The 27,330-nt window shown below is 54.9% G+C and overlaps 7 protein-coding genes across 7 annotated transcripts; 4 read left to right on the top strand and 3 right to left on the bottom strand.

Annotated features, from left to right (window-relative positions):
- Positions 1-212: 212 nt before the first annotated feature.
- Positions 213-1,907, top strand: C8A04DRAFT_14274 (uncharacterized protein; the record flags this gene model as incomplete). Its single annotated transcript, XM_062778030.1, has 2 exons — positions 213-701; positions 843-1,907. The coding sequence occupies 2 exons, from the start codon at positions 213-215 to the stop codon at positions 1,905-1,907; spliced, it is 1,554 nt and encodes a 517-aa protein (XP_062634552.1).
- Positions 1,908-2,508: 601 nt separating this feature from the next.
- Positions 2,509-4,716, bottom strand: C8A04DRAFT_31278 (uncharacterized protein; the record flags this gene model as incomplete). The annotated part of the gene is made up of 2 exons (XM_062781706.1): positions 2,509-3,994; positions 4,073-4,716. 2 exons carry the CDS (start codon positions 4,714-4,716, stop codon positions 2,509-2,511), a joined length of 2,130 nt encoding a protein of 709 aa, XP_062634551.1.
- A 503-nt stretch (positions 4,717-5,219) lies between these two features.
- Positions 5,220-9,572, bottom strand: C8A04DRAFT_39312 (rab-GTPase-TBC domain-containing protein; the record flags this gene model as incomplete). The annotated part of the gene is made up of 2 exons (XM_062784542.1): positions 5,220-5,230; positions 5,948-9,572. 2 exons carry the CDS (start codon positions 9,570-9,572, stop codon positions 5,220-5,222), a joined length of 3,636 nt encoding a protein of 1,211 aa, XP_062634550.1.
- Positions 9,573-12,246: 2,674 nt separating this feature from the next.
- On the top strand, positions 12,247-13,230 carry C8A04DRAFT_31276 (uncharacterized protein; the record flags this gene model as incomplete). Its single annotated transcript, XM_062781705.1, has 1 exon — positions 12,247-13,230. The coding sequence occupies one exon, from the start codon at positions 12,247-12,249 to the stop codon at positions 13,228-13,230; it is 984 nt and encodes a 327-aa protein (XP_062634549.1).
- A 1,441-nt stretch (positions 13,231-14,671) lies between these two features.
- C8A04DRAFT_31275 (uncharacterized protein) lies at positions 14,672-17,727 on the bottom strand (the record flags this gene model as incomplete). Its single annotated transcript, XM_062781704.1, has 3 exons — positions 14,672-17,228; positions 17,287-17,320; positions 17,409-17,727. The coding sequence occupies 3 exons, from the start codon at positions 17,725-17,727 to the stop codon at positions 14,672-14,674; spliced, it is 2,910 nt and encodes a 969-aa protein (XP_062634548.1).
- Positions 17,728-22,124: 4,397 nt separating this feature from the next.
- C8A04DRAFT_14307 (uncharacterized protein) lies at positions 22,125-23,232 on the top strand (the record flags this gene model as incomplete). The annotated part of the gene is made up of 3 exons (XM_062778038.1): positions 22,125-22,254; positions 22,363-22,693; positions 22,776-23,232. The coding sequence occupies 3 exons, from the start codon at positions 22,125-22,127 to the stop codon at positions 23,230-23,232; spliced, it is 918 nt and encodes a 305-aa protein (XP_062634547.1).
- A 2,883-nt stretch (positions 23,233-26,115) lies between these two features.
- On the top strand, positions 26,116-27,197 carry C8A04DRAFT_31273 (tyrosine phosphatase family-domain-containing protein; the record flags this gene model as incomplete). Its single annotated transcript, XM_062781703.1, has 3 exons — positions 26,116-26,558; positions 26,626-26,815; positions 26,877-27,197. The coding sequence occupies 3 exons, from the start codon at positions 26,116-26,118 to the stop codon at positions 27,195-27,197; spliced, it is 954 nt and encodes a 317-aa protein (XP_062634546.1).
- Positions 27,198-27,330: the final 133 nt, after the last annotated feature.

Raw genomic sequence — 27,330 nt, 5'->3', positions numbered from 1 at the left:
TCACACTGCACCTCAGAACATGCTCCTCCAACTCGCCTGCCAATCGCTGCCAGGCCACACCCAGTCCGCATCATGTAAACAAAACACCCTCATGTTTTCTGCTATCCTCCTTCTAGTCTCACATACAACGACAACATGATGAAACCCCCCTCATCCTAACAAAACCCCACCTATTAACCAACCCCTCGACATAAAACCAACCATCACACAACATGGCCAAACACAACCCCCATCCCAAAGAACCCTCCCCAAACAAAAACCCCATCATCTCCCTCGACCCCTCCACCCCCCTCCACCCAGTTCCCCTCATAGCCGACATTCTCCGCACGCGCTACTGCGTCCCCGGCTCAATCTTCCTAGTCGAATCCATCGAGTCCAACATCTCCATCCCCGAAGTCGATTCCGATGATGCAAGCTCAGACGATGACGATGGTATCCCTCCCACCGGCGGGGGGATGGGTATGCTAGTGGGGGAACGGGAACGTCGCCGGCAACGAAGACGCCACCGGAAGTATCGGGCTCGTCCGGAAAGGACGGTGAGGTTGATTTTGGGGGACAGGGAGTTGTGTATGCAGGCTTTTGTGAAAGGGGAGATTCATGGGTTTGTGGATGGGGGGAATGTTTATGAGGGGTGTTATGTGAGGGTGGATAAGTTTTGGGTGGGGGCTGTGGAGGTTGATGATGAGGGGGGGGTGAATGAGGTTGGGGGTATGGGGAGGTTGGAGGGGGGTAAGGGACGGGAGAAAGAAGGGGGGAATGGCAAGGTCAGGGAGAGAGAACAACCGAGAAAGGAGGTGGTGTATTTGGTCATTGGGGATATGGTTACGGTTGGGTGGAATGAGGAGTACCTTGGCATTTTGGTTAGGGAGAAGGAGGAGGAGGAAAAGAACAAGACGGTGGGGGATCCGGGGATAGCGCAGAAAACGGATGCAGCAGGGGAGGCCGATACAGCGGATATCACGATAGTGGGAGGCGATATGTTGGATCCCCCTGACGAGGCTGAAGAGTACGAGAACGACGAGATCATCGACCAACTCATGGCTGTGGATGAGTCTGATTTACTGGAACTCGCCAAAGATATACAAGCAGAATCAGAAGAGCCCAAGTCGGAAAAGACAGCACCGGAAGAGGACTTTGGGAGTATGGAATACATCTCCGACTCCGATTCCGCCTTCGAAAAACTCGCCATCTCAGCTGAACGAGCAACACAGCGCCGTGCAGATCTTGCCGCTCGCGACCCGCGGGAAGATCTCCAAGCGGCTATTATCGAGCAGAACAAACAAGACCACAAATCTCACGCCCAAGTTCACCCTCCTCACCAGGAGACACCGCAACCACCACAAAAACAACAACCTCAACATCCCGCACAACCACCACGGCGTCCCCACCCACCAGTAACCAAACCTCGCCCTTGGCTACCCACGACAGCCGCTAATCCCGTCAAACTCACCCTCCTCTCCCAAATCGCCCACCTCCCATACCGCCAAAACTGGATGGTCAACGTCCTCGCCGTCCTTTTCCATCTCGGTCCGGTCGAGCCCTCCCACATCGGCCCCTCTTTCCGTCAGCGCACAGCACGTATCGCTGATTTCAGCACCCCACCCCCCGCGAATGACAACACGAGTACCACAGCTGCTTCCACAGCCCTACCCAAGGGTATGCTTTTAACCGTGTATCTTGACCCCGATGAGTTTACGCCGCGCGAGGGTACCGTGGTGTTGTTGCTGGGGGTGAAGAACCACTATTTTGAGGGCGCGTCGTTGAGGAAATATGTTAGTGATGGGCTGGAGGGCGGTGAGAAGTGGTGGGTGGGTGAGCCGGGACGGTTGAAGTGGTGCCGGGAAGGGGTGCAGAGGTTGGAGAGGTGGTGGAGGATGGTTGAGGCTGGGTCTGCTGTTAGGGCGTGAAGGAGGTTGGAGATGGGCTGGATGGAGGTGTCCATCGGTCAACGTAAGGCATGGACGTCGTTGATACTCTACACCTACTCAGAAATACTCGAAATACCTAGAAATGGAAGGAACAGCCTGGCGAGATATCCACCGACTTCAGCAATAATTGCTCCTTCTCTGGCCAGTCAACTCAATCACATGACACTCACCTATCTCAACCTCAACCATTTGGGAAGGCGTAGAGGGCTCATTCCTATTCTAAATTTTCCGGCTTAGTCATTACCCTAACGCAAAATCGAAACCCGCGGAGCTCCTGGACATCTGGTGTTGTCCCGCACATCATCCTCTTGACCTCCGTGGGACAGGACGCACCCACCGACAGAAGCAAGCGGCATAACCACCGCCGTGGGAATTCCTCCTATACACATCGGCCCCCTCACTCTCAGCATTCTAACGGCTATGTACCCCCGATTTACCTCCGGTCCCAGGCGAGTCCTTCGCTCCTGTCATGAACTTACTAGCTCGCTATGGAAATGCGGCTAAAGCTCAACCTTGGGAGGACCCCAGTCAAAGGCGTCAGGGAGGCACCGATCAACTTCGCAGCGCATCAAGGGCTTTATCAGTCAAATTGGGGAACCTTTTGGCGCCACATCAAGTACTGGCGCTTGCCCGACCGGGTCCCGTACAGGTGGCAAACATGGTACCCTTCCTTGACAACCGCCGGATCCAAGTACGGGTCGAGGCACCCAGGGGCTGTCCACTTGACATGCCAGGCACGGTCGAGGATGCGCAAATAAACAAGGTTAGGCAACAGATAAATAATATCCGGGACTAACCGGTGGATTGTGTCCTTATTTGGGAAGGGCTCATTGACGCGCTTGCTCCGACGAACCATATGGTCCCAATCCCCCAGACCATCGGCCAGCCAGAGCTCACGCAGAAGAGTCATCTTAGAAAGGATGTTCCAGAATTCTAGCGGATCGCGGCCGGGATGCGGCTTTCGGCTTGGCATACACAATGTACCTGTTGCATAAGACTTGCGCTTTGTAGACCTTTCGCCCAGGTTACCCTTGAGGATGGCTGAAACATTGGATAGGCGAATTTTGAGTGCCTTCAAGCCAGGCGCCCGTACTAGCACGGAGTGTACGAACTGTATCGATTCATCTGGGCTGGTCCCGTCGGTGGGAAGCACCAGCCCATTTAGATTCAGCGAGGAATGAAGAAGGCTCCGGTAATCTTTTCCGTCAAAGATATCACACATGTCGAGCCACTGGTTACACTCCTCCGTGATCCTGATCGTATACTTCGGACTCGGGTCTTTGCGCAGCGTGAGGTTGTGGAAAGCTGGATTGGGATGTCCGTAGAGTTCCCAAAACAGCCTTCCCTGCCCCCAAGTAAGAGTAACTTTACGGAGTCTTGATAGCCCGCCGACATTGATGGTTTGTACCCAGCGGCATCGGATGAAGTCCTCTGGAGGGCGCTCTCCAAGGCAAGTAGATTCAGCCGTCTCACTACAAGCAGTGCCGTCTCTGGGGACCGGCCTCTCAACGTGAAGTTCCTCCAGGCAGTCGAAATCCACCAGTCTCCGAAGTCGACTGGTTGGGTCCTTTCTGCGTTTGACATTACATCCCGAGCCGAGCCAAAGAGTCTGCAGTTGGAGCGGCTGGAAGCAGGGGCGGTTATACTCCTTGCACAGATGCGAGAGAAAGTGAGAGGGTTTCCGACAGTATCCGTTGATAAGTCCAGGCATACCGAATAGCGGGTGTTCGAGTTCGGGATCCCCTCCGTCGTTGGATAAAGAGAGCCTCAGATGGGCGAGGTTTGGCGCACTGCCCAGAAGGTGCACCAGACGGACCAGATCTAGCTGTTCTCCATGATCGCCGTCGAAGCCATACCTCAGATCGGTCAACGACAGAATCCTGAGGTTGGGAAAACTCAGGTTGGTAAGCGGGTAGGACGCTTGGTTGAGAATCGTTGACATCCACCAGCGCCGCGGTTTGTGTTTGCGGATCAGGTAGAGTCCGACAGGATCGCGTAATGCGCCTGAGAACTCTAGCTCTTGGATATCAGGGTGGTCTTTGAGGAAGGAGGGTTGGCTAGGTGACCTAGATCCTCCAAGCAGGTCTATATTGTTACAATATGAGAATAGGGGAGAATGTAAAAGCTCACATGAATGAACCAACTTGACGAGGTCCTGCATCCCAGGCACATTTCTCGCCGTAAACTTGACGAGGTGTTTTGTTTGGGCTAAAACTTTCCTGGCCCCAAAATATAATACGTCGAGCTTGGCTAGGTGGTCGGTACGCCCGCGCACCTTATACCGCCTGAAGTAGCCAATTCTATCAAGGGCCTCGTAGAGCTCGGGATTGATGAATTTGAGATCCACCACCAGGGAGCGCGTGTGAAGTCTTAGGTGTTCCCCGTACCATTCCCAGAAGGGGGCGGTCCGGGCGAGGTATTCGTCGCCCTCCTCTCTTTCTTCCCCATCTTCTTCTTCCCCTTCTCCTTCTTCTTCTCCACCTTCTTCTCCTTCTTGTTCACCACCACCATCATCTTCTTCTTCTTCGCAGTCTGGTTCCTCCGGCGGGGAGTCCAAATATGGCACCCAGATCCCCTTCCAGAGATAGGGTTCGGCCGCGCGATAAAAGACATGGTTGACAAGTGCCACGTCGCGTATATCATCCATGTCGTTGTCCAGATAGCTTAAGATGAGGGAGCCCACACCGGCGGTGTTCATGACGTCGTTGATCGTGACGGGGGTGTTGTCCAGAGTGCTTGGGCTGTCTGAAGCACTAGGGCTATTCGGGTCGGGGGGTTTGTTGGGCATGGTGGTTGGGGTGTGCCAAGAAGGGCGGGTTATTTGGTGTATATCTTGCTGTTGACTTTGGGAAGTTAGGGGAGAAAAATGGGCAGTAAGAATCTTCCGATGGAGAGGAAGTGAGGAGGATACTGGTAGATGCTGGGAGACAGCAACGAAGTGGTTAAATTATAGCCGGTGCGGTTTGTCCAGGCCGGACAAGCAAATCCTTTTCTTTGGACACCAGCTAAGGGGGCAGTCTGGCTTCAGCACGATCACCTTATCCTAGGGCGAGTCAAAGGTTCCTTGAGTTGGGTCTTGTAAGAAGGAGGCAGATTGCCTAGAGCCATTACAATGACGGTACCACTAAAGACGCCTTCGAATCTTGTGTCAACTTTGAGTAGTGAGTAAATTAAACCCTACTCAAGGCAATCCACATACCACTGATCATATTTGAACATCAAAGATGAGCATCACACACACACCTACCTACTAGGCAACAGTCATTGATATTCAGCATATATTCGTTGCCTTTATTTCTTGCCTTTATTCTTTCTCAACACCCACTAACTCACCCGATCATATATCGCCTCCTAGCAAACTTCAAAAGAAAATGAGACGACAAAAAGAGAAAGCGTTGGGTATCGTAGACTTTGAAGTCTTGTCTATGTAAGGAGAGAGAGAGAGAGACAGATAAAAACGAGAGAGCGCGCTAGAGAGAATGAAGAGACAAGCAGAAGCGAGAACAGAAAAAGGACTGGTAAAGGGAGTGTAGTGTAAAGAGCAAGTAAAAAGGGAGATCAAACAAGGAATAGCTAGCTATGCACCCATCAACCTCCATATCGCCTCCCTTACTCAAAGAGAGAGAGATACCCGTCACACCCAATCCCCACCAAAAGCAGACCTCAAGCCTGCCCAGCCGAAACAAACTCCGGGCTAGTCACCCCCGGACTCGGCGCCCGACTCACACTCCGGCTAAGCCCGCCCATGACGACCTCCTGGGACACCACAGGGAGAACAGGCTCCGCCTTTTGCGGGGGCGCGGGCGATGCTGCTGCAGATCTAATCGGTGGTCCTGCCGTCGTAGCTGCTAATGTCGACCTCCCTCTTTCTCTTTCTCTCTCGCCGTCGGAGGGTTTAGCGTTGGTTTTAGCGTTCGTTTCGGGTTCATCGGAGGGAGCAGTAGCGATGCCCTCCACTCTGATTTCCAGCCCTCCTCCAGTCTCGGTACTCCCCGTGGTGGTGGTAGTGGTATGAATACCCCCCTCAGCAGCAACAGCAGCCGCCCTCCTAACCTCCACCTCCTCCCTCCTCACCACCCTCCTCAACCCCTCACTAGCCTGCACCAACCCATCAATACTAATCGCATGATTCGTCATCTGGTGATTAATATACGTATACACCTCCGCGGGGCTCTCACACGCCAACAGCGCCGTCTCATTCAATTTCAACAACGCCAACGCCACCTGGAACAGGAAACTACCCCCCTCCTGCGGCGAGCACAACACCACGTCCCAGACGCGGAATAGGGCCTCGGCCGACAGGCAGTCGGTGAATAGGGAGAGGAACCATTGAAAGGTCATTGTCTCCAGGTCGATTCCCAACTCATCGAAGCGATTTGACAACCGCGGCAGTACCTCAGCTACATACCCCCTCAACACAGCCTGATCAGCGCGGGACGCAAGCAGGGAATGATCGAAATAATGCGGGGGCAGGATCGATTCAACCAGGGCGCAGAGCAGCCAGAAGGCGTCTTCAGCGGAGGGGGTGAGGAGGAGCAGGTTGGCGACGACGAGGTTCATGCCCTGGCAGTAGCCGACGGAGGGGTTGCGGCGGGCGTAGGCGAGGAGGACGTCGTGCAGGGCCGGGACGCCGGGGCCTTTGCGGAAGAAGATGTTGTCGGTGAGGGTGCGGGTTATGTCGGCTTTGATTTGGGCTGTGGTTTGGGCTTCGGCTTCGGCGGCTGCTTTTCTTTTTGCGTCCGCTTCTGGGCCCCCTGTGTCTATCTCTGTCTCGGGGGCGGTGTCGCCCCGAGCGACGAGAGAGGCGTAATACCCCGGAATCCGCAAAGCGTGCGCACCAGAGCACTCAGCCCAGATCTTGGCGCGGTAGGCAACGGGGATACCGCCGAGGACCAGCGCGCGGAACTCGTTGGCTTTGGCCCGTCCGATCTTGCCTTGCAGTCCCAAGCTGGCGACACCGATCAGCTCGCCGTCGCTGAGACGGGTCTCGGGCATCATGGCGGCTGTGGCGCGTTGAAACCGGCTTTGGCTTTCGGCTGCGGACGCTGAGGAGGCTGATGCGGAGGATGCTGCTGCTGCTGCGGCGGCTGCGGCTGCGGCTTCCCCGTCGCGTCTGCGCTCGGCGCGGACTTTGCGGAGGAAGTCGTTCCATCGGACGGTTTTCTCGCGCTGGAGGGTATCGTGTAGATTATTAAGATTCTCCAGCAGCAACCGCACCGGCTCGGCATCTTCCTTAGATGATTCATGAGACAAATCCTGGGCCAACTCCGACGACGAATTCGTTTCAGCGACAGGCTGAGGCTGGATAGCAGTAGTCGTCGTAGCAGGCGGAAGAAACCCCCTATCCTCAGCCACCATCCCCGGCGAGTGACCCGGCGACCTAGGCGACTTGGGCGGTGCCGGCAACTTGGGCGACTCCGGCTCCTCAGCGGCTTCCAGCACCGCAAATCCCTGCGCACTAATCGACGGCGTATGCGAGAGCAGTTCGGTCGGGAACGTCGCTATCTTGAGATAGTCCTGCCACCGCTTGGGCTTGGCTGTCACGGCAGCAGGTGTCTCATCACCACCTCGCGGCTCTTCTGTTGATCCTGGCGTGCCTGGTCGATCGTTACTGCCCCCGGCGCCGCCGCCTAGGCTCACATGCCCGCTGGCGTTGTCCTCTTCCTCCCGCGCCAGGGTGTTGTGGCTGCTGTGGATGCTGCTACTGCGGCCGTGAATCATCATCTCGGCGCGACTGCCCTTCTTCGCATGCCGAGCGACGCGCGCGGCCATCTGCTGCTGCGCTGCCTGTGCCGAGTGGGCGGCTTCCCGTTGGCGTTTCTTCCGCCGTTGGTCGTAGATAAACCCGAACCGGTCGGTCAAGAAATCCGAGCCGATGTGGTTGTTGTAGATGTGTGTCAGCGTCGGCGGCTGGGCTTCGGCGGGTAGGATCGTGTCCATTTCGACGGGCCCGTAGTTGTTTTGGTTTCGCGCTGCTGTGTCGCCTGCACCGCCGGGAGTCATCGTCATCGTGTCCCAACGTTCTTGCGGCTGGGTCTGGGGTTGTCCGCGTGATGAGGGGACCTGGACGGAGACGGGCGGTCGGCGCATGGCCATCAGTGCTTTCGGCCCGCCTTGGGAAGATACAGCGCGGACTGTGCTGTTGCCGCTGCCTCTGGTGCTACCGCCGGCTGCTGTGTTGAGACTGGCGCTGGACGCTGTCCTTGCGGGACCGCTGACTTGGGCGCTGGTTGCTCGTCCGCGGGGTTCGTTGTCGCGCGCCGTCGATGAACCACCACTACCTCCTGCTCCTCCTCCCGCTACAAGCCGCAGCGCCATGCTAGCCAGCGACGACGTCTTGCGGGAGGTGTGGCTCGAGTTGATGCTGGATGCCCTACTAGAGCTGCGCACCGATGCCGAGCCGCCCTCGTCCGGCGGGTTGAACAGATCGTCCTGCAACGCTGGCCGGCGCTCGGCAGGCGTGGGCCGGATCACCGTCGTCGACGTTCCCGGTGGTTTGTTGCCGCTGGTGCTGGTGGTACTAGCCGCCTCCCGCAGCAGACTGTTAGCCCGGCTCGTCTTCTTCGCCGTCCCGCCCCAGAGATAATCCTTCCACCCGCGACCCGTTCCCTTAGCCGCATCACCATCCGCCCCAGACGGCAACGGCACCGAACTCGGCCGGATCGTGCCCTCGTCCAAGAGATGACTCGCGGCAAACGGGTATCCGTGCCCAGGTGTATATCCCTCCCTCACATCCTCCGCCATAGCATCCGTCATCAACTCTGATATCCCCTCTCCGGACCCCCTCCGCGACGCCCCATTCACCCTCGCCTCCTGCTCCACCGCCCTCAGCCTTGTCTCCAAATCCAGACTCGACAGCCCACACTCCTTTACAATCTTGCGCAGCGCCCGCTCGCGTTCCTCTGCCCGCCGCCGTATCTTGGCAATTTGCACGTCCCGGTGCGCTAGGTCCTCCGCGATCTGCCGCACCAGCGGGACTGCGCCACGCCGCGCGATCAGCCGCTCGATGTGTGAATCGTCTGCAAGGTGTAGCGCGCCGGGGATCTTGTTATTCAGGGTGGTGTTGGTAGTTCGGGAGGAGTCGGCGTCTTCTTCGAAGAGGGCGTCGCGCGCGGGGGAGACGGCGCTGGTGAGGAGGTCGTCGATTGAGGGCGCGTGGGGTCGGGGTCGGGTCTTGGTGTATTTCGTATCTTCTGATGGGTCTTGTATCCTCCTCCCCTGGCTCTCAGCCCGTCCGCCGCTGCCGCTGCCCCGTTCCGAAGGCGACACCGACCAGCCCCGCTCCGATATCCTCCTCGACGGCGCCACCGGGGTCGCCTCGTTATCGTTATCATTCTCATCCCTATCCCCATTCCCATCCTCACTCCCGTCACCGAACCCCTGCGGAGAAGCAAAAAAAGACAACTGCTCCTCCCGCGGCGAGTCCGGTGAAAACGACGGAAACGACGTCAGCGATTTATCTGACGGCGCCAGCGACGACGCCGAGCTGGACGGTTGCGAAGTCAGGCGCTTGCTGCGGCCGCGGTGGCCGGCACCGCTGCGGATCGAGGTAGCTGATTGTTGCGAGACGGTCCGCTCGAGAGGCTCTGGGAGAACTCCTCCAGCTCCTCCTGCTGCTGCTGCTGTCGCTGGCGTCGCCTCCATGTTGGCGATCTGCAATCGCGCATCGTCTTGTGGTTAAAGGAGGGAGGGTGTGTTGCAGTCCCGCTTTCTGTCTCGCTTTGTGGTTTGTTTTGGGGTGAAACAACAAAGCAGCAGCCAAAGTTCGAGGTTGACTTTAGCGGTTGAGCTAAAGGTTTAGCTTCGCTTCGTTGGTGGGGAAGATGGTTCGCAGCGGGGAACCAGACGATGTCACTGCTGGGGTCCGATCACTCCAGAACTCTTCTTGATGTGTCGCTCCCAAAAAATGGAAACAAGACAAAATTTCGACAAAAAGCCGCAGATGATGGAATGAAAAAAACAATTATCAAACATCAAACACAAAACCCGCAGGTCGCCGTCACTGGGAGAGAGGTACCTCTGCGAGCGGCCCGCCATGAATGTCGCACCATGGCATGTGTCATGCAGCAACGCTTCATGCAGAACAGAGGCCCGGGCTTCTCTCTGAGAGAGCGGGCCCACTCTGCGACAGCCGACAACTGCCTGCCGGGCCTGGGCCCGCGACGATCTGTGCCGCGCTCGGGCCGCCATAAGGGCCGGGCAGCGGGAGATGGTCCGCTTGGCTTGTTTTATCAGCAGCTTGTGATTGGTGGGGGGGCGTTTCTGCTGCGGCAGCCACGAGCTGTTGGGACGTTGGGAGAGCTCAGGCTCAGACACGTGAGAATGGTGAGATGAGAGCTCTTGTGCGGAGGGTCTCTCTCTCGCTTTTCAACACGCCAAACATCAAACGTCAAGATGAGTGGCTTGGGGCGACAGGCGGCAGGCAACACCTGAAACGAACGTCGGGACTGGACTGCTTGACTGAGATGGGCTGGGCTGAAGTGCTTTAGTTAGTCTGACTGTCTGAATGAAGAGAGCGCTCGGTTTCTGAGGATACGAGTATGAGATCCATCCTCTTCCTCTGATTCCTGTCAGACGCTTCCTCGGCGAACTCGGCACTTGGGTACACTCACCATGTCTCCACTCTTCACATTGCTTGCCTCATCCGTCCAACCGCAGTTCCATGTCTACACTACGCAGTAATTACTCCAGAAATACGAGCTCCTGTCATCTCTCGCTGCTTCAAAACACAAAACACTAATGGGAATTTGCTGAGAAACCAAAGCGCTGGAAACACCATGAACACCGCCATTTTCAAAAGACATGATGGCCAGCCGGCTACCTCAGTTGTGTGTTTCCCTGGCAAGAAAGTCTAAACTGCAGCGAGTCCCCCAAGAGCCTAATAAGACTTCCCCTCAGCTTAAAGAGAAAAAAAACCCCATCACCTCCATTTCTCCCAACCCTCTCCTCCCCATCCCTCGACAAAATCCCCATCCCCCTAAACCCTCACATAAGAACCCCTCCCAAGTCAACCCGTCTTCCCACCCCCTTCTGCCTATCCCTAACTCCCCTCCCAGTATCCCCCCCTCCACACAAGTTTAACAAGCTATAAGCCCCCCCCCGTGATCACAAATCCCCCCCCAAACTCCCCCCCCTCTCAAACCACATCCCCCCCATCGTCCCCACCCCAACACCAACACCCAGAGGCAAGCACCGTGGCAACATGTACGGTTCTACCGCGTCCGGGCCGACCACATGATGGACGAACACATTGCAGACGGCGGTCATTCCGCTCCACGCGTCGTTTGAAAGTCTGGCTGTGTATTGGGTTCTGGGGTCGAGGCAGAGGGGGAACAAGTAGAGGATGGCGAGGCTGATGGCTATGAGGGTGTAGTAGATCGTTCTGGATTTCATTGTTGCGGTGTTTGTTGGGGGTTGTTTCTGTGGTTGTTGTTGCTGTGATTTCTTTTGTTCGACTGCCTTTTCTTTTTTTTCTCCTTTTTAGGGGGAGGAGAGATGGTTTCCTCCTCCCTTTACTCGGCGGCTTATCTGGACACCGAGACCAGCGCTGTGACGAGGAATCGCCGTGTAAGTGCCCGAGCAAAACAAACAGTCGTCAAAATTTCCGAAAGAGGCAACTAACCCGTCCAGTGGGATTACGAAGAACCAACATGAGAACCAACATATATAGCATCACATAGTATCCATAGCATGAGCGGGTCTGTAGGGTTATACGTCTTTCCAGCGTCAGAGTCCTAACTCGGAGACTCCTGATCTAGGGACTTGTTGGTCCATGGCCCGGGGATGACAGCAACTCCACGAGCAAGACGGCCAAGTATTGTAACTGGTTTAACGATGAACGATCCAGGCGCGAGCAGCAATACCAAGGTCGATGTGATAGAATCTTCCACGTGCTACTTGGTTACTTGTTCCGGCGCCTCGGCAGTTCGATGACAACGGCGAGGCGGTGTATCATGTCCTACAGGTCTCATTGTCCCACGATCGATATGTCCACATGTCCTACATGAAATTGTGTTGCGACCTGCGGTCTGCCCGGCGTTGGGCCGCCTACAACGGATGTTGGGAGCACCGTCGGCCAAGGATCGAGTAGTTATCAAGGCGAATGGTTGGAGTGAAGTGAGAGGTATAGAATAATCTGCCCCATCACCAAGACAACGAGTATCTGAAGCTTTCCTTCGCCTAGACATTCCTTCTTGGGGCTTTCACGTTGCCTAAACAACCCCAATACTGCTCTTGCGTGTGAAGGAGCCTATATCCTCACCTGAATATCTAGAGTACCTAGACCTCGAGTCTACTATTAACTACGCCGTTTGTTATCATGAAGCTTTCCACCGGCCTCCTGGGGAGCACAATCCCGCTCTCAACTTTTGCCCACGCCGTCACCCCCCAGTCCTCCGCTGACATGGCCGGTCCCGTCTGTGTGAGAGACCTGACAGAGATCACCGACTTTGTGCAGAACAATTTCAACGGCAAGTCCCAACTGTCATACACCATGTGGGGCGGCGCCATGGCCCTCAACGTCTGCCGACTGGTCAACCACAACGCGGGAACAGAGCAGCCCTGTACCGAAGTCGCCGCCATCGTCGCCCTCGTGATTCTTGCTGTGTTGGATATTCAGACCGAGACCAAAGCGCCGATTACGGGGGAACAGCCCGTCAACAAAAGGACGACCGAGTTAAACGCCGTGGTGTCCATCGTCCAGGACCACTTCAGCGCCGTAGGGTTCTCCTGGGATCTCATCGACACGCCGCAGCTGGCCGCCAAGTTCGTCCATACCACAAACGACTCCTCCTCCCCCTCTAACAGCAACGACGACATTAACGATATCATCCAGCACTTCATCATCCGCGGCGTCACCCACCCCTCTGTGTCCACCACTCCAGCCGACATATCCTTCACCACCTTCCGCAACAACACCGGCACCGTGTGCACCGCCCACACCCTAGCAAACCACGCACTAACAACATCAAACCGTCGACGTACAAACCCAAAAGCAGGCTTCAAAATCAACTACCAGACCTACTTCTGGGACCCGCGCGCGGAAAAAGCATATGGCAACACCGACTTCAAGCAGGTGATGCTGGCCGTGGCGCAGGGCATGGCGAAAGATTGGGCGTACGACGCGAATTACTTTGCGCTGGGCGAGTGGATTGGTGTGGCGGGGTTTCGGTATATTCTGTTTCGGTTGTTGGGGACGGCGATCAGGATTATTCCGGAGCCGGTGGCGTATTGGGGGGATGAGTATGAGAGTGTTGAGGTGTGTGGGGCGTTGAGTAGTGATGTTAGGGGGCAGTTGAGCTAGAGTGGGGTTTGAGCTTGTGCTGGTTGGGGTTGGGGTTGGGTTTGAAAGTGCAAAGTAGGCGTGTTGATGATGAGGCGTCGCAGAGGACAGTCGAGGGTGGTCTTGGTGGAATTAGGTTTTCGATTCCACCTGAACGGGAGCTGTGGATAGCCAACTGGCCATCACTTCTTTCTAAACATGCGGTGTTCACCGTTCATGGCATCTCCGGCGCTTTAGCTTCAGTGTTTTGATCCAGGGAGAGATAACAGGATCTCGTATTTGTCGTCGTTTGTGCTGGAGTCCTCTGTGGACTTGGAACGGTAGTTGTAATCGTACGGATCTGGCAAGAAATGGTGGTTAGCAGATCTTATTTTAGCAGACCTCCGGAAGGCACGGGTAGTGGGAAGAGTAAGTGTATTGGGAAAGAATGCCCCCTTGCCGCTGAAAATAAAGGCGTTTCAAAATCGTCCCTTGAAAACCCACGGGATAAAAAAGGGGTGCAGACGAAAATCGAACAAAAAAGCTAGCTGTGGTCAGCCGCCCCCTAGGGGAGCCTTTTCACCCTAGGAGGGGACCGACTAGGTACACAGCTCAACCACTACACCACACTGCAGTGCAGTGGTTGTTGGGGAGTTGCCCCAAAACCTGGGATATATGGCAAGGCAGGCGCGAGGGCTGGCGCGAGGGCAGGCACGAGGGAACACTCCCATGGCTTGACATCCTTCTCTTCTTGCCATCGTTTTTTTGTTTTCTGGAATGAAAGCATTATCAACGGCACTCGATTCCTTGATAATTACAAATACTCTCTGGTGAAGATATCTCCAACCTAGTAATAATTTTAGAAATGGGAAATGAGAAAAGAAAAAAAAGTGAAACGAACAGGAATCGAAAAAGAGAGCTGTGGTCAGCCACACTGCCCAGGGGACTCATTTCACCCTGGGGGGGGGGCCCACAAAGTACACAGCTTAACCACTACACTACCAACAGGTGTGATCATCATGGTTTGCTTGGTTTTTGGAAACTGTGTGCGCACACCTCCCTTATATACCCTGCCCCCGGTCCTGCTCAGGGCAGGTGCGAGGGGGCAGGCGCGAGAGGAGGTGGCTGTAGCTTAATTAGGTCCACTCCGTTCTTGCCATGATTTGAATTATTCGTTGAGACCTGGTGTTATCGATTTTCATGGTCTACCGGGTTCTTTCAATCTATTCCGCGATCCAGGCATATCCCACGGAGACAGAAAAGGAAGCAAGCAGAAAGTCGGAAAATCTGGAAACCGGCCAGTACCAAATATATCGCAACAAACTGAACTCCATCTTCCGTAGGTTCTCTCAGGAAGAAATACAACACTAATTCGTTCTCCTCTATCTAGTTCATAGCAACCGACTGTAGCAATTTATAGCAACCCAACTCCAAAAAAACCTCCATACAAACTCAACTCCTCCAGGGCTACAGCAAAGCATCCTCACCCAGCAGTCTCTCCCCTGATCGACACACCCGCCAGTCCCGGCCCCTTCACATCCACCTCCCCATCAAAACGGCCCCGTCCCATCCCAATACTTTCACCGGCAGCATCAAGACTGTTATACCCCCGCCCGCCACCTGATATCCCTTCATCACCACCACCAGATGCCCCATTCACACCCGGCATCCCACCACCCCCCATCTCCCCCCAACTTCCCCAACTCCCTCTCCAATCACCCCGACGCAGCACATCCCCGACGCCCTCGCCAGTGGGCTGTACATCGTTATCACCACCCTTCCTAAGAATAGCTTGACCACCCTGGCTATGGCTGTCGTACTCATACGGCGGTGGTGGCCCATCAACAGCGGCACTAGGGCCAGGGACGGGGCTGCCGAGGCCGAGGTGCTGGGGAAGTGGGCTGGCGGTGGGAGATATTGATATGGGTTCGATGTTGGTGCCAGGGCTGAGGTCGGGTTTTGATGGGGAGCTAGGAATGTGTGTGGATTTGGGTTTGGGTTTGAGTTCGGGGTTAGGGTGGTTGGCGTTGGCGTTGGGTTTGGGGTCTGGGAAGGTATTGAGAGGGAGTTTGGCTTCTGGGGTTCGATCGGGAACAATGAGGCTGAAGTGGGGTTTGACGTCGGGTTGGTGGTGGCGCTGGGCTTCGGCTGGTCCGGGCTGAGGTTCAGGATCGGTTCCGGATTGGATTTGTGTCTGGGCCGGTTTCGTGTTGGGCGTAACCAAAGGGAACGCCCTGCCACCCACCGTCGATGCCCGCGGTACATGTACCCCAGCCAATCCCTTCTCATCCCCCCCTTCTCCTCCTAGAGACACACTCACCTCCCTCGTCGGAGGAGGAGAAGGCGACGACGCACCTCCATTCGGCGTCTTGGGTAACGCCCGCGTGGGCGGTGGACTCAACGGCGGAGGCGGCGGTGTGCTGCTGACACTCGTGATACTGGCACTTCCTGTGCGTCCTCGCGGGTGATGGTCGCCTGGCAGAAGTATCTCGTTCCGGGTGTAGGATCCTGATCCTGTACCTGTGCTCCTCCCTCGCGCGGTGAGCAGACCCGGGACATGTAACGGGCCCTCGTGTGGTCGGGGCGGGCGTAGCGGAGAAGGGGAGAGAGAGGGACAAGGGGAAGGTGAGCGGGCATGGGAGTCTCCCGCAAACAGCGGGATTCCGATGGGGATCTCGTGGTGTCGGAGAGAGGAATGGGCCGTGGACGTGCCGTTGGTGTAGTAGCTGCTGGCGCTGTCGCTGGCACGGTTGGGGTCGCCTCCGACGATGGGGACTTGTTCGGGGTCGCTTGGGATTTCGGGTTTCTGAATCCCTTGTTTCTCCCCCTTGGTACCTTTTAGTAGAGGCACGGGCAGCGAGAAATTCGTCCGTGGTGAGTCCAATCTAACCTTTTTTTCGGGTGACGAAAGGGCAGAAGCGGATGATAACACCGACGGAGGAAGAGGTGGAGGTGGAGGTGCAGGAGGGTAATCTGCGTATCCAGCTTCAGATGACCTCCCGGTCGTAACGGCCCCGCTCTTCTCCTGTCTTGGGAATAGCTTGGTCACCGTCGGCGAGCAGATCGGTGAGGCCGGGAAGATGCCGTGTCCGTCCTTCTCTGAGAGACTGGTAGCCCCCGAGGCAAAGGCGACACCGCTGCGCGAAGGTGGGTGCGAGGTCGTGCCATGTGTGCTGTGGACGGAGGTCAGGGGCGATAAAGGAGGTGAGTAGGCCCGGCTTTTCCCATTGTTATTCCCACTACTACTCGCTGCCCGCAGGAGGGAGGGGAACAGGAACTTGCGGTCGCGCAGGCGCAGGGGTGGGTTACTCCTTTTTGGTTTCCCTGTTCCTTTCTCGCTGGTCGATGTCGTGGCGGTCGTAGTAGCCGTAGTAGTCGTTTTCAGAATCCCTTTCTTGGAATCACCTCCATTACTCTTCTTCTCATCCCCACCATTACTCTTTTTCTCATTCCCATTTCCACTCTCACTCTTACGACCGTTCCCATAATCCACAGCGTCAGTCGTTGGCGAAACAAGCGGCGTAGGCGACGCACCGCTTGCCACCGTCTCACCACCACCCCCACCATCTGGATGATTTCCTCCCTCTGGATCCTGAGCCAAAAGCCCCTCGCGCGCTCGACGAGAAGGCGGCACGTCAGCCCCAGCATCGTCATCAAGCGAGGCTTTGCGCCGTTTGTGTCGGTGCAGACACAGTAGCACGACCGTGATGAGGATGATGAGTGCTAGCACGGAGCAGATGGCGATGGCTGCTTTGCCTTGGGCTGTGAGATTGTTCGTTGGGGGAGAGGTAGTACCAGCTGGCGTCGAGGATGGTGTCGATGATGAGGAGGATGCCGATGCCGGGGATGATGAGGAGGAAGAACCATCGGTTGTTACTGTTTGTGTGGGAGCCGTCGAGCCCGGGTCGATCTCGGGGTTTCGTGTAGCTTGGGGCGCGGTCAGGGCGGTAAAGCTGCAGTCGCCGGAGGAGTTGCTGTCGAGGGGGCAGTGGAAGTAGGTCGGGGGTGGGCCGGGGTCGAGGAGGGAGTAGAACCCGATGCTGTTTGGTATTAGTCAGTTCGCCTCCTTTCATTACTCAAAAACGATATACACCTTACTTCTGACACGTGTTGATGATCCGATCGACGTTTGCTGCCGACACTTAGTTTAGGCCCTTTACCCCTTTTCTTCCCCTCGGACTCAAAACATAGACATAATACAAAGAAACAGAAAAACTCACGATCCTGCCCCAACCCACCCCCCTCCTCAATAGCCACCCCACAAAACGTCGCATCACACCAATACAACGTCCAAAACTCCCGCACATCCACCCCCTTGTTCAGACTGCCGCATCCTTGTTCCCATCCGTTCCCGTTCCCACTTGTTGTGCTGCTGCTTTCCTCCCCCCACGCGGTGAGCAACCCGCTCAGGAACTGGGTTCGGCATTGGTCTAGACAAGCGGCGGGGTTGTTGCGCCAGACGGAAGGGGGTTGGGAGCGGAGGGCGGTGGTGTTGATGTGGCATTCGCAGGTTGTGGTTGTTGTTGTTATGTTGGCCATGGTGGGTTTGGTATTTAGGGGGTGGTCGGTTGACGAGGTAACAGGGGTAGATTGTACTGGAGGTAGATTAGCAGTGTAGGTATCAAGCAAGCAAGAAAGAAAGAAAGAGCGAGAGAGAGAGAAAAGTCGAAACAGGTCAGAACCCCCCTCTTCCCTCTCCTTCAGGGAGAGTGCATCATCCGCCCGAGACGACCTACGCACGGCTATATACCTCATCTCACCTCACCCTAACCCATTCTTGTCTCCCGCCCTTGTCCCCCGCGGCCGATATTCCGTAACCAGTATTCAGTGCAGTGTTTAGTGCTTCAGCACTCCAGTGTCCGCTTACACAACATCACCATCCACATTAGCTTTGCCATTACATACCACGCACCGCAGCAGGATTCCACATATCATTCAAGTCATCCCAGGCCAGGCCAGGCCATCCCGGCCGACTCTGTGTTGTACCATTGTGTATTGTAATGGGAGAGGAGTTTGTACAACGGGATGACGAAATGACGGGTGCGCGCTTCTTTTTTGTCGGTGTGTGTGCTCCATAGACTGACTAGTCTGAGTCTCGATCCTTGTCCGGATTCGAGTCTATTTGTCAGTTTGTATGTCTGCCTGTCCTTCCGCATGTCTTGCTGGCTGGTTGGGTAACTAGCTAGCGGTCTGTTTCTCGTTCACCGCTCTCGTTAATCATGTCCCCTCCCGTTAGAGACGGGTACCGGATCTTGACAGGTTGGTCAGCAACGTCGGGCATACAGACAGGTAAATATAGTGGGTATAATCAGTGGGTAAGTACAGGCTCGGCGCATAGGAATAACACAACACATATTAACATATTAATAATGGAGACGAGAGAAAGAGAGATAGATTAGAGAGAGGTGAGATGCTGCGCTTGTTGGGTCGGGTGGAACAGGTACGTGTATGACAGGATGGGATGGGATTACATAGTACAGACAGGAGGTCGCAGGTGTGGAGGGAGAAAAATGAGGGAGGGAAATGAGTATGAGATGTGGTGGTACGGGTTTGTGAACTTTCACTTGAGTCGCTGGGCTGGGCTGGAATAGGAGGTTTAGCCCAGTTTTTGGAAGGGTCACTGCACGACTGTTGGCTGAGTGAGTAGGCAAGTTCAACGGTGCCTTTTTTACGGAGCAGGTTAGCGCTTTTTTGTGGGAAACGTAAAGAACGGGCCAGAACAATGTAGATACTCCAAGGATACAAAAGGTAACAAAAGGTAGTGCCTGTCATCTATGTCTTGTGTAGGGCCATCGCTGCGTCTGTGTTTGTGTATGTATGTAAGACCGATTGTATGAGTGTAGCATGTATGTACCAGTGGGAACGAAGAGATTTCCGTCCGCAGCGGACTTTGCCTAGTCGATATTACGGTAGGACAGATATGCAAGCACCCGAGCCTGCGTTCAGCTCGGGACTTGAGACTTGCGGCCCAACTTAGCTGTTGTTTCTGTTCCTTGGTTTTCGGCTCTCTTTCTTAAACGTCAGATGATCGGTTATATGTTATTTGGAGAGGGGTGTATTGACAGTTGGAATCTCTGCGCTGAAGTTGTTCCGAAGTTTGAGATTTCCCCAGTAACACAAGGACTAATGATGGCTCCAATTACAGGGACTCGCACGTGTGTGTATGTGCGTCAGAGGTGCAGCAGCTGACCTCGGATACGATAGCGACGGTAGTACATACCCATCATCTATCTTTTTTCCCCCGCGAGAAAGGGACGTCGTCGCTGAACTTGCACCGGCCGTTCCCCATGCTTGAAATCCACCAAGATCAACACTTCCATTGACCACGCAAACCACTTAGATATCTCCAAAATATACAACACCACAGCCAGCCACAAATCATCGGCAACCTCCAACCTTCATTCTGTCCCCAAAACGCAATCACTTCGGCCTTAGTGGCGCGCAAGCACAACCTCACACGAGTGAACCCTCTTCCCCCTGAGCTGCGCAGCACCCGGTGTCTTTGACATCCAATCAATCAATTTGTTCTGTCACCCAAGAGCCGGGCTTTCCGACTCAGTTGTGGCCTCTGTGGTAACACACATCGGAGACAATCTTGTCTTAGGGTCAACGAAGGGAGTGATTTGCAGCTGACTGATTGACTGCGTTAAGGCTTGGCTCGTCTGTGGTTTTTGTTTGTTTGCCCCTGAATTGGGCTGAAGTTTCAGAGGTGAGGAAGGGCACAGGGAAAAAAGGTAACGAACCCAATCATCGCTCATTATTCCGCTATTAACTAAAAACTCTTACTCAACGTCGAAAGATGATATACAAAGCCCCTAATCCAGCTGCCCCAAAAATTACCAGAACAGTCGTGATGAGGAAAAAGTCGGTCAAAACTTTCCAGTAATTTTCCGTCATGGTATCACGGTGTTCTCCATTGTGTCCTTGCCATTTTTCGTAAATCGTCGTGGCCCACTAACCGTATCGAAACCGAAATTAGCCTGATAGCCTTGACTTGAGAAGTTAATCGTATTTGTAAATACCACCTACTTGGTGAACATTCCAGTGCGCTGGTGACGGTGCCTGTACGGGCAGCCCATCATCAGGTGTTATTACACCTTGGGAGCGGCGCAGTAAGGTATGGGGGTTGGGAGTACCCTGAGGGGCGACGTCGTTTAGTTCGCTATTTCATCATAGTAGATAGTATTCATGTAACAGGAACAGAACAGGAATTTACTTACACGTCGTCCATCATGACGCGTATTGAAAACGATCCGGGAAAGTTTTGCGTTAACGGTCTAACAACTGGTGCTCTAAAACAATGAACGAATGTTGAAGTTGTGACTTTGCTGATTCTCACAAGCTTCTAAGGTTTTATCAGTCAACAAGTGGAACCTGCAACCTCATCCTCGTGCGTCACACCTGCATCAATAACTGAAATTCTCCCTATTTAAGGCAAGCACAGGCTGTCGTTTCTACCTCAAACCTTTTCACTTCCCCCTTCCAATTACAACCAAACTTTAGCAACCAACGTCATGGCCCCATCAACGCATATAGCAGGTTATCAGAGGAACACAGTTCCTTCCCACACTATATATGATGTGAATCAAGGACACTCTTCGGAGTCTATTCCAACACTGCTTCCCCGATACTCGACTACCGATACCTATAATTACAACCCCCGGCATGTAGGTGGCATTTATCTTACACAACAACTACACAAACCATGTCAAGTTGAGGCTAATATCATATTTGATACAACCAGTGGGTAACAACAATGTACGAAGAATGGATAGGAGACGACGGGCAATACCAGCGGAGAGTGTGGGCCGAGACGTATGGAAAACGTCGAATTAGGTTTGTCCTTTTCACAACCATTGTGGTGATGATTGTGGCGTTTGCATTGGCGGCGCTATATATTATTTATTGCCCTTGAGAGAGACGAGTCTTCTTGGTTTTGGCTTAGGGACCACGTCCCCGCTTGATCAGGCGGCATAACCCCCTCGAAACGCCCACTTGGGCTATGAGCGACCGAGCGGTGCCACCGAGATTGGAGTTCAAGGAAGCACAAAGGAAGCTATTGGTGTTGAGAGCAACGCCAGACCACGACTAATTAACACATATTTGAAGGGACGGCTTCAAAGAATAAATCTCAACCACTACCTAATTTCATGATGCTGGGCTCGCCCACTGATGGAAGGTTCATATTCTATTTTTTTTCTCAACTATTCCTTCTCCCGGGACGATTTTGCCCTTGCTTTCCCTTTTTTTTTCCCTTTGCAGGATAATACCGACTTGACGATGATCCGCTTCCCGAGTTCCCAACCGTGGGGGAGATGCCCTGAAACATTGATACTTTTTGTCTTATTGATGACTACCCTGTTTAGCGTGTCGGACGATGCCGTTAGGACTGTAGGAAGGGATCAAGGACGGAGTGTTCCGCCATCAAGTTGTCTCATTCCGTGCTGGGTAATGCATCACAGGGTCGTTGTGGTGGTTGGCGGTTGTGAACGGTGTTGTGAACATCTACGGCGATCATTTTGGTCAAGGTCTTCCTTTTCTTCCTCCAATCGCGAAAACACTGCCTAGATAGTATTTTCCCGGAAGGTGCATTCACAAATCTTCAACGGAAAAGCAGCACCGGTGAGAGAAAGCGTCCGCGGAGGGAAGGAACGACGTGTAGGATCCCGGCCGAGGCTCCGAGGAGGTTGACCTCGGCCCACTCATTTCCCCGCGCTGGCGACCCCTAACCCCGAGTAGGGGGGCTGACTGTATCCGGCCCCTTTGTTTTATGGAACAAAACCCGGGTGCCTATGAGGAACGACTGAGTTGTCACCTCTTGAACACCTTCAAATTTCTTTGCATTTTTGAATTGATTGATGAGAAGTTCGGAGTTTTCTGATTTCGAGGGTTTTTCACGCACATGAGGTAGTAAGGGACCGTAAAAAACTAAAGCAATGTCCGACTCAGCGACGCGCCGCGTCCAGGCCATTGGCAGCCAGATCGCCGGGAGCGGTTCGGTGCCGCCTCTCACCAAGGTCGCGCCGAGCGGGCCACGGGTTGCTGGGAAGGTGGTCATCATCACGGGTAAGTTGTGTCTTTTAATAATTGTTGTTCATTTCTTTTCATTTTATCCTTAAGCCCGAACTCTGTCGGCTTCTCACCTCAACACAAAGCTAACCAATATCCTACTAGGCGCCAACTCAATCCTCGGCATCGGCCGGGCCTCGGCGCACCAGTTCGCGGAGAACGGCGCCCGGGCCGTGTACATCTGCGACTACGATGACACTCACCTAGCGGCGCACCAGCGCGAGATCTCCAGCTTGTGGCCGGAGGTTGAGGTGCACACGCGCCAGTTGGATGCCGCTGACGAGAAAGCGGTGAAGGGCGTGATCGACGATGCCCTCGAGCGGTACGGCCGCCTCGACGTCTTCTTTGCCAATGCCGGCATCTCTGGCTCGCAAGTCCCGTTTGGCCAGATCGAGGCGGATGAGTTTATGGATGTGATGCGGGTGAATTCGCTGAGGTGTGTTTTATCTATTTCCCCTCCCTGTGTTACTCTTTTGGTCTTTCTGGTCTTAGTAACCCTGGAATGTTTCCCATGTCAGCGTCTTCCTCGCAGCGAAGTACGCCGCGCCAGCGATGCAAAAGACCTCCGCATCCAAACCCAACCCCTCCGGCAGCATCATCGCCACGGCCTCGGTCGCGGGCATCCGCTCCAACGCCGGCAGCACGCCCTACTCAGCCAGCAAAGCGACCGTCATCTCCATGGCACAGACGATATCCTACCAGCTCGGCGGCACCGGCGTGCGGATCAACGCGCTCTGCCCGGGCCTGATCGAGACGGGCATGACGGCGCCGTTGTTCGAGGTGGCGCGGCGGCGTAAGACGGAGAACCGTATCGGCCAACTGAACCCGCTGAAGCGCGCAGGCCACGCCGATGAGATTGCGCGGGTTGCGCTGTTCTTGGGGAGCGATGAGAGTAGTTATGTGAATGGTCAAGCGTGGGCGGTCGATGGCGGGTTGAGTTCCGGGCATCCGTTTATCCCGGGGAAGTTGGCCTAAGAAAAGAGTTAGAAGGGAGGGCAAAGCGGGAGAAAGGAGGTTGGGTGGCGACAAGGGATCTATGATCGGGCCATGTTGATCTTTGCGCGTGCACTGATATGCTGTGGAAATCTATGAGAGATTTTAGGAATTGTATCATGGAATAACTTCTCCTGGTCCAATAAGTCGCGAGCGAGTTATGAGACTGTTTTGTCCTCGGTGAGGACTCAGTTTCTTCAAACAGGGTTAGGGTTGTGTCAACCACCGACCTGCCGCTCACTCCCGCGATCCAAGATCCGATCACGGTCAGTGTCAACCTTCACGTCCGGCTCCTGCCGAAACAAGTCATCTTTTTCGGCACTAAAATCCACGAAAAACTCACCCCGTCATCCCGATCCTGCCCGAGAAAAAAACTCGCCCGATTCGGTCCCCATTTCGGGAAGCCTTTGGAGTTTTGTCGCGTGAGCAACGCGGGATGAGGCGAGTCCCCCATTCCAGACGGGCGTGGGATGGCTGACCACTCATTGTGGGGCCCGTCCGATGGCTTGGTCTGGGGTGCAGCAATATGCGACCAGGGCTGCGTCCCGCCCGCCTCGTTTTTTTCTTAGCGCTTTTTTGTATTGAATCAATGGATTTGGAGAAATGAGTTTCTGATTTGGGGCTTTGGAGAAGGTTGGGACGGCAACGAGGAGATTCATGGACACGGTTGGAGAGATGTCCCTGTCCAGAGTCAATGGGTCCCCTCGTGACACAAGTCTCGTTTGGGAAGGGTTTGGGGGGAGCTTTCTCATTATTCGGTGATTGCAAATCATAACGGCTGCCGGGGGACCATGACGTCGGTTGTTATTGGCGCCGATGGGAGCAAGTGCGAGCTGACTTTCAGCGAGTTCCCCGAGCATCCGGGACAATATGACGAGAGAAACGGGAGACGGACACCCGAAATAAAACTCGTAATTGCGCCCGCAACCTAGGAACTGCCAAAGGGCGTTGGCCCGCAACCCAATTACTAACTTCGGTGAGTGTTGTTTCTGCGCCTTGTCGAAGTGCAAGGTAACGGGGTGTTACATCGTCGGCCGCGGGCAGCTGGAAGCGGAACTTCAAACTTTGCTTTGCTACTGTGTCGGTGCTGTCGCCTCGCTTTCACTTGCCCTGTCCTCTCGGTCTCTCTGTGACTCGAGGTGCACTCTGACTCGACCCAAGATCTCTCTCGAGATCGGCGATTTCGAGGCACTTCGCCCCCCAGTCAATCCTTTGCATCGGCTTCACTGGGGCCGGCGTCCTGTCGTGGGAGCAAGCATTGCTAGCCACGTTGACCCTTCCATCACCAGTCGAACCCAAGTCGAAGCAGGGAGTTGTGGGGAAGCTGCGCGGCTTGCGTGAGCGAGCCGTTTTGGTTTTGTTTCTCCCTTTGCTCTTTTCTTATGGTCTTGGAGAATGTGCCAAGAGGGGTCTCACACGGCACAGGATGCGGGGGATCGAATGGGGAAAATGAGTGAGCCGTCCTTGCAGGAGCAATGTCAGATCCAACGGCTTGTCTGCTGCAACTTCAAACTCAGCCTCGAGCTGACGTTGTGGAAGTTGTGTTGCTCTTTAAGGAGGTGAAGGGGGTGTGGTTTTGGATACATCTCGGCGCATGAAAGCAACACCTGATTTTGTCGTCATTAATGTGAACTAAAACCTAACTAACGACCAACTTCGTTAAACGCAGGATTTCGGGAGAAGCTCGGAACTGGCCGCGGACAGTTGTCGGGATTGGGGCACACAAACACCTTGGCCATAACTCCGGGACCACACTCCCTAAATCCGGTTTAGTGTGAGCCGATCCTCGATGATTTCTGATCGAACCTGCAGCCAGCGACCTGCGCGCCCAGACTCGGTGGTGTGTGGTGGCTCGATTGACTTGTGCGACCGAAAGCCGCATCAGCGTTTCTTATGCTGCGCTGCCCGGGCAGTGGCAAAAACGCCTCTCGGCCAGTTTTGAAGGCCGCCTAGTCAAGCGTTGCCCGGCGTGTGTTTTCGTCTTGGAATCGAGGCTGAAGAGAGGATGGATTCCACGGGTCGATTAGGCGTGAGTCCAGTGTTCACAGTCCACGGAACCTAACGTATGGCTTCCATCATGGATGCCTGTGCTGCATTTTTCCTGCGCGTTCAATGCCCGTGTGTGGGACTTGTGACCTCCCTCTGACCGTTTCGCGTTGTCGGTTGCTCAAATAGGTGGAAGGCCCCCAAACCCTTGGCCCAGAACCCCAGAAACCCCCACTCTCAGAGCGCAATCCTTGTAAGCCACCGCGTGCCCTCTGCCAACAAAAAGCGGCTTCCGCTCTGCTCTTTCAAGATGTACCTCCACTACTCTTGCGCCCGCGACGGTCCACTTCCTTTTTAGCTTTTCGCTCTCTTGAGCCATTGCACTCAACCCACGTCTCTCACTTCTCTTTGCGTCCGAGACACAGTCGCTCTGTTTAGCCTCCTGGGCAGCGCAGCCAGAGAAACCTTACGGAAGCCGGAATCTGCCTTAGGTTCCCCTTCGTTCGACACAGAGCACCTGGACCCCCACTTTCTAGAACTTTACCTCCATTAAGCTGCATTCTTCCACGATGCACGGGTCGATATAGTTGCGTGCGGCCCTCCCATTGAGGTCCTTCGGAGCTCTCTATCGACCGAATAAATACTTCTCCCCCCCTCTCTTCTCCCTCACTCTTCTCCTCTTTGCTCCTTGGACCTCACGATTCCCGGCAGCTCTTCGTCGCAGACTTGCCCATCTTCAATAACCGATTCCATTTTGCCCGGCCCATCCGGACCTTGACGGCAACGGTCTACAAACTTCAGTCGACCGTACCGACAAGCCAACTTCCCAACTCACACCTACCGTTAGCGCCGCCCCCGGCCTACCCAGAACCGACCAAGATGTTTGGGCTCGACAACGTGGTGTTCCCACGGAGTACCAAGTACGACCACGAGGATATGGAGAGTCAGGTTGGCCTCTACCCGGCGATGCAGACAACTCGGAAAGGGGAGTTGGGATCAGACGGCGAAGGAAACACCACCTCGACATCCTCTTCGACTACGCACAGCAGCCAATCCAGCTTGGAGTCGTCGCCCATCATCCGCCCAGTCGACATTCAGCTCGAGCTCGACAATTTGGAACTGGGGGTCCCAATGAAGGACGCGTTTTACCCCCCTTGGTCTCACCCAACTCCGGTCCCCTCGATGCTCGAGCTTGCTAGCCGTCTCCCGGCAGGCAGTCGCCCAGGCAATTTTGGTATTGTCGCACCCGGCGTGTTTCGGAGTAGTTTTCCCCAGTCGGATGATTACTCGTTCATTGAAGGTCTCAAACTCAAGACCGTTGTGTAAGCGCTCCCTTCCCCCGCAATGTTTCGGCTACCGCACACTACAGTGACTGACTCAGTTCCCTAGCACCTTGGTTCAAAAGGAGTTCCCACAGGGCTATGTTGGGTTTCTTGACAAGAATGGCATCCAGCATAAAGTGTTTGATATGAAGGGGACGAAAAAGGAGGAGATTCTGGTGGAGACGATGAAGTCGATCCTCCGCGTGGTGTTGGACCGCCGCAATCACCCACTTCTCATTCACTGTAATCACGGCAGGGTATGTGCACCACACACCCACCATGCGCGCGAAAAAGGAACCCGTCGCTAACACCGTGTAGCACCGCACTGGTTGTGTCATTGGTGTCATCCGCAAAGTCTCGGGCTGGAGTCTCAACAATGTTCTTACCGAGTACAACGCGTACGCCGCGCCGAAGGCGCGCGAGTGTGACGTCAAATACCTGACCAACTTTGAGACTGCGAGCATGTCGACCATTTTTCGCGACCACGACAATCTCCCCTCCCGGGCATATGGTTTTTTTCGCGCCCTCCTCTTCACGGCTGTCGTGCTCATCGTCTGGCGCCTTGCCGGATTCCATCTCCCGACGGATGGAGTTGGCGTCGCTGACCGGCCGGAACGAGACGCTAAGAGCGACGAGTAGCTGGCTTCGGACGATGCTTGACTTCTGAGTGCACGGCAATGGTCGATTTGACATGGACTTAGTCCATCCTGCGCACACCCGACAGGCTGACCGAACCGAAATGGGCGAGCGACAACGAAACCCGAAATCTGTA

The sequence above is a fragment of the Dichotomopilus funicola genome (assembly GCF_033296635.1).
Source record: "Dichotomopilus funicola strain CBS 141.50 unplaced genomic scaffold C8A04scaffold_63, whole genome shotgun sequence".
Taxonomy (NCBI): Eukaryota; Fungi; Ascomycota; class Sordariomycetes; order Sordariales; family Chaetomiaceae; genus Dichotomopilus; species Dichotomopilus funicola.
The sequence above is the reverse complement of the archived record's forward strand: the minus strand, read 5'-3'. Positions and strand labels throughout refer to the sequence as shown.